General features: G+C 43.4%; 1 protein-coding gene across 1 annotated transcript; it reads right to left on the bottom strand.

The window, feature by feature from the left end:
- Nucleotides 1–715: 715 nt before the first annotated feature.
- On the bottom strand, nucleotides 716–4,195 carry LOC125758719 (uncharacterized). The gene is made up of 3 exons (XM_049416297.1): nucleotides 4,068–4,195; nucleotides 2,974–3,137; nucleotides 716–936 (listed from the first exon to the last, which is right to left on the bottom strand). Exons 1-3 carry the CDS (start codon nucleotides 4,153–4,155, stop codon nucleotides 739–741), a joined length of 450 nt encoding a protein of 149 aa, XP_049272254.1. The 5' UTR covers nucleotides 4,156–4,195; the 3' UTR covers nucleotides 716–738.
- Nucleotides 4,196–4,656: the final 461 nt, after the last annotated feature.

Below are 4,656 nucleotides of genomic sequence, written 5' to 3'. Positions count from 1 at the left end.
ACCTCCTCCTCTAATGCAAAGTTGCCGCAGTTAGACTTAAACGAATGACTTTTTAAATTGGGAGAGCAAACTGGGCGATTGGAGTTTATGAATATTTAGCAGCATTACTGTACGCCCGACTGATGTACATGGCGTGCGAGAAAAGTCCTGGGGCTTCCACCGCAAAAAGGACCCATGGATCAAAATTATTGGAAAAACATCTCTCATCCTCTAAACTCATAAATCTTTGGGCCCACACATTCATTGCTGTCTCAAAGAACAGTCAGTGTGTACTAGCTTCAAAATCATAGTTTCTCGTTTCCACAAGCAGTTTTGATGCAAGTTAGCCATAATGCGGTAGGTATCGGCTGGAGAGCGCCGGAAACAACTTGTGAATAAAATACATTCAGTATTCATGTCTCATGGGCATAGTCTTTCTTTTCCTGCGATCATTGTTTTATTTTTATTTACATATAGTGCCATCTCGAATGGCGAGATGTTGCAGGAGTGAGTACGTATAGGAATTGCGTATTGTCAATCAATCGAATATATATCTTAGATGCAAACATACAAAGAACGTAAACAACATAGAAAACAATATCAGGGTGAGATCAAGGCGAAATCAGTGTGTCCGCGTTGTTTTTTCTAGCAGCACGCGAAGTAAAACCTCGCATTTTATTAGCACAGCTTGTGAACGCATAATCTCACCAGTAACAACGTCTTATCGACAGCAGGCATGATCACGTGGTGACCCCGTGGTCACTCTTTGTAGTGGAACTCTTCGTCCTCGTCGATTACGTAGCCGATACAGGTGATGCCCTTGCGAACCTTCGTGGGCGGTGTCTTCCAGTCTCGGACTTCGTATTTTAGTTTAATCGTCAGAAAGAGCTTGGGTAGCTCGCACGTCTCTAACTGGAGCTCCGGCAGTTCCTTGGACGCTAGGATAAGCAACGAGACCTGTAAAGATACCGGATGCCAAATTGATCAGAACCATGCATCCCTTACCAAAATGGAGCATGCTATTCAGTACCATGTCAACAAAAAGTCTATTGAAAACAAAGTCAACAAAAAAAAATCAAAATAATTATGAAGGCTTTTGTGAAGGTGGGGTCATTAACAAGGCTCTTCGTTTCATGAGCACGAATGAAACATGGTGATATTTCGCTCTACTTAAACCGCGGAACAGAGATGGAGCTCGCTGATTGAATTTAACGCCACGAATAAGTATATCTGCTATCAGTAACGCCTTAATAGAAAGATTTGGCTCTGCGAGCTAAGGTCGCACGTGCGAAGTCCAGTGTTCAGCACCAGAAAACCAGTCATACTGATCGTGAGACATAACTGAAAAACTCGTTTATTTAGTGTACAAATATATGTGACAGCAAAAAGGAAAAAGAAACGCGGCATCGGAATTCTATAACATGCTCTTATCAATACATTCATATAGGATCAAATCAATGCAGAGTGCACGGCTTCGTAATATACCGCTAATTTCTGGGGAGTGAAGAATAATGCAGAACCCTTTTAAAAGTTATACCAAATTTATGTAATTGTGAATCGGTAATCATGAGTTGTAAGTTTTATGCGACCTAACGAATGCAGTTTGCCGAGCTGAGATATCTCTCTTTTTGGTGAAGGGTCACGGATTTGTAAAATTTGTTTTTCCAAAACTTTTTCTTCGAACTTCCCAACTCCCAGCAATACTTGTAAAAAAATACACGCATTAAATCAGAAATCTGCTTGCAACGGCCTCTAGAACGTGACATTTTCTTATGCAACAAACTTCATGCAAATTGGTACAGTGGCTGTTTCGTAAAAATATTTCTGCGTTAAGATGCACTTGAATAGGGGGATCGGTGTTGGGAGGCCCTAAATGAAAGCTTCCCCTTCAAGCACTGCTGTACCATTGTAGAGCTATATCACATTTTAATGCGAACACTTTTAAGGGAAACTAAACCAGAGTTTCATAATATTCTTTTGTAGATTACGTAAACACCATTTTAAAGGACAGAAAAAAAAACTCGTAAGTTAAGGCATAAAAACTATCATATAAACTTATAATCGAGTCGATATGTAACGAACAAGATTAATTTTGAAAACGGTAGTGAATTGCGAAGCCGTAATCAACTCTAAGTCGAGCATTAGAGGCCCGTAGACGCATCGTGCCAGTCTTGGCTATTGTTGACTGTGCGTTCTCATAATAATGTAACAAAGTAATACATGTGTTCAGCTATGCCTATGTCTCACTCCATTGAGTGAGGCCTTGCAACACCTTTCTTGTTAATAATCGAATGACCTCACTATCGGAGTTTACTGCCCCACGAATCGACTGCCGAAAAATTATTAGAATCCGTGAAGTACCAGTGGAGGTACAGGAATTTGTCGCACACGCTAAGCGCTTCTTCTCTCCTTTTGTCCCAGCGAGCGCGCTCAAAGCTACACAAGGGGCAAGAAGCTACGTCCGTACGTCAGCGCGCTTCATGGCCTTGAGCACTTTTTTTTTTCTTTGGAGGCTTAAACGCACGGATTACTTTCGGTGTGATCACGAGTGTAAACTCTACAACGCGGCGCGAGCATGTCGCGGCCCGCCACGGGGGCCACGGTAAAACTATGCAGCCCACGATGCTCAAATCGGCCAATGGCCACGTCCATGTACCTTTGGGTATGTGACGCAGTTGATTTTGGTAACCTATATGGCGTCGTTTGTCGATAGAAAAGTGAGTGATTTCTTGCTGAGCTTGAAATTTAATTATAAATTCCATGCCGCGTGCTGGGCTATAATGTTTTGCTCGCATGTTCGCAGGAGCATTGACTACCGATCGGCGGCAATTTTCACCATGTTAAAAAGTGTTGTTTAAAGGGCCCCTTTAAACACTACGACAGCTCGCGTTCGAGACATTCTCTGCTATTATTTTGTTTTATTGTAGAAAGACAGCGTCGTTGTGAACCTAAACATGACAATGCGGAATCGTTCAATAAATCGAGAGGGTATACCTCGTAGTGTCCTTTGGCGATCTCGATGGGCCTGAGCTGCTGCAGGTGAACGGTGGATGGCTGCTCGGTGCTGACGCAATAAGTTGTGGACTTACGACCCTCGATAAAAACGTTGAATCGGACGTCGTACCAGTACCGTTCGATGAGCTCACCCAGGTCAGCTTCTGCATAGTACGACGCGATGTCGACAGATAGTAGGGATAAGCTCAAGCAAATTCATAGTGTCAGTCACAATCACCTATAGTCTTCTCCTGTACGATGGGACGAAATGTAAAGGGTTTGTACGGCGACACAGGTTAGGGAGCGCATGTGCTCGCACATACTGCGTGCTACACAAGCGGTCATTAAGAGGTACGAGTTGCTTACGAAACGTGTAAGGACAATGTCGTTTCGACAAGCTCATTTACACAGAGACCAGGGATGAAGAAAAGGCAGGGAGGATGACTAGACTGTGTAGTTTGCTTTGATATATACTTTGTGCAGCGCAAAGAAACGAAGACAAAAGAAGACACATCAATGACAGAGACTGACGCCAGTCTACGTCGTTGATTTGTCGTCTGTCTTCGTTTCTTTGCGTTGCGCATACTTAGTATATGTCAAGACATGTACCAACTAGCCCACCAACGGATTCTTGTAGTTTGATATCCTTCACGAGGCCAGGGAAACGAGGAGGCAAGAGACAGAGAGGTAGTCAGCATGAGTGCAGATGACTGCTCCCGGTTTGAAAAACACCGCCAGACTGTCCAGGGTGCCTTGAGCACACTTGATGATCGGCCTTTTGTGGAATAAAAGATTTTGAGAGCCTGACCTCGCATCTCCTCAACACAGAAGGTCTTCAAGGCCATTCTGCAATACTTGAAGGCAAGTTGTTTAAGTGGTCGTCTGTAGCTGTGCTGCACTGCGCATATGAATTTTGAATCAGCTTATTTGTAATTTTGTAAAATGATGAACGGTACATTCTGAAACATCGGCTTACCGCAAGGCGTTTCTGAAAGACGGTACGTGCACTAGCGCTGTTCACCAGCATACCGTATGTCGGGATCCCGCGAATCCTACTCACTGGCAGTAGGGAAGGCACAGAAATCAGCACCTACCCATAGCATTTCTTGCGGTTAACTTGACCACAATGTCTCCTTCCTGTGGTACAAGCTGTGGTACAGCTTGGGTGATTGACGAATCCATGTTGATGTTGCCCAGAGGAACACATGGCACATACCCACAACGGGACAGTGATCACGAATCCGGTGATTACCACAGACAGAAAAAGAAAGCACGGTTAATTTGCAACTTCGATTAGAAAAAAATAACAAGCCGCGTTTTGTCCTTGAACATCTTTTTTTTTTCGGCGTGCGCAGAAACTGTTCTTTTCATGTGTAGTGGCTTTCCACGTAGGCTTACTTGCGTTTGGCTGTTTGTTTCTATAAATAAGGTCCATGCCAATAAACGCTCAAAAATGAATGACGTCGGCGTGCGTGTTAAAAAAAGAAAAGATGCTGGGAAGGTATGCCCGGAAAAGAAGACTAAGTGTTGCCCGGCATTCTTTGAACAGCATACAAAATGAATTATTGCTATATGTATTACGAATTCTTCAAGTAATGGAAGCGTTGCCTGAAGGTGCACGACATGCAAAAGAGAGAAAGAAACACATTTGAGCGGTGTTCTTGTAGACAAAACACTTGGTAG

Source organism: Rhipicephalus sanguineus, chromosome 5 (genome assembly GCF_013339695.2).
Source record: "Rhipicephalus sanguineus isolate Rsan-2018 chromosome 5, BIME_Rsan_1.4, whole genome shotgun sequence".
Lineage (NCBI taxonomy): Eukaryota > Metazoa > Arthropoda > Arachnida > Ixodida > Ixodidae > Rhipicephalus > Rhipicephalus sanguineus.
Note: the sequence above shows the minus strand (reverse complement) of the source record. Positions and strands in the feature narration are given on the sequence as shown.

Bases quoted from the DNA above. Each gene is read 5' to 3' on its own strand.
- LOC125758719 (XM_049416297.1), bottom strand. From the start codon at position 4,155: ATGGATTCGTCAATCACCCAAGCTGTACCACAGCTTGTACCACAGGAA. The intron at 3,138-4,067 runs GTAGGTGCTGAT...CGTACTATGCAG, and splicing joins AACCGCAAGAAATGCTATGG to AAGCTGACCTGGGTGAGCTC. The intron at 937-2,973 runs GTATACCCTCTC...GTATCTTTACAG, and splicing joins TCGCCAAAGGACACTACGAG to GTCTCGTTGCTTATCCTAGC.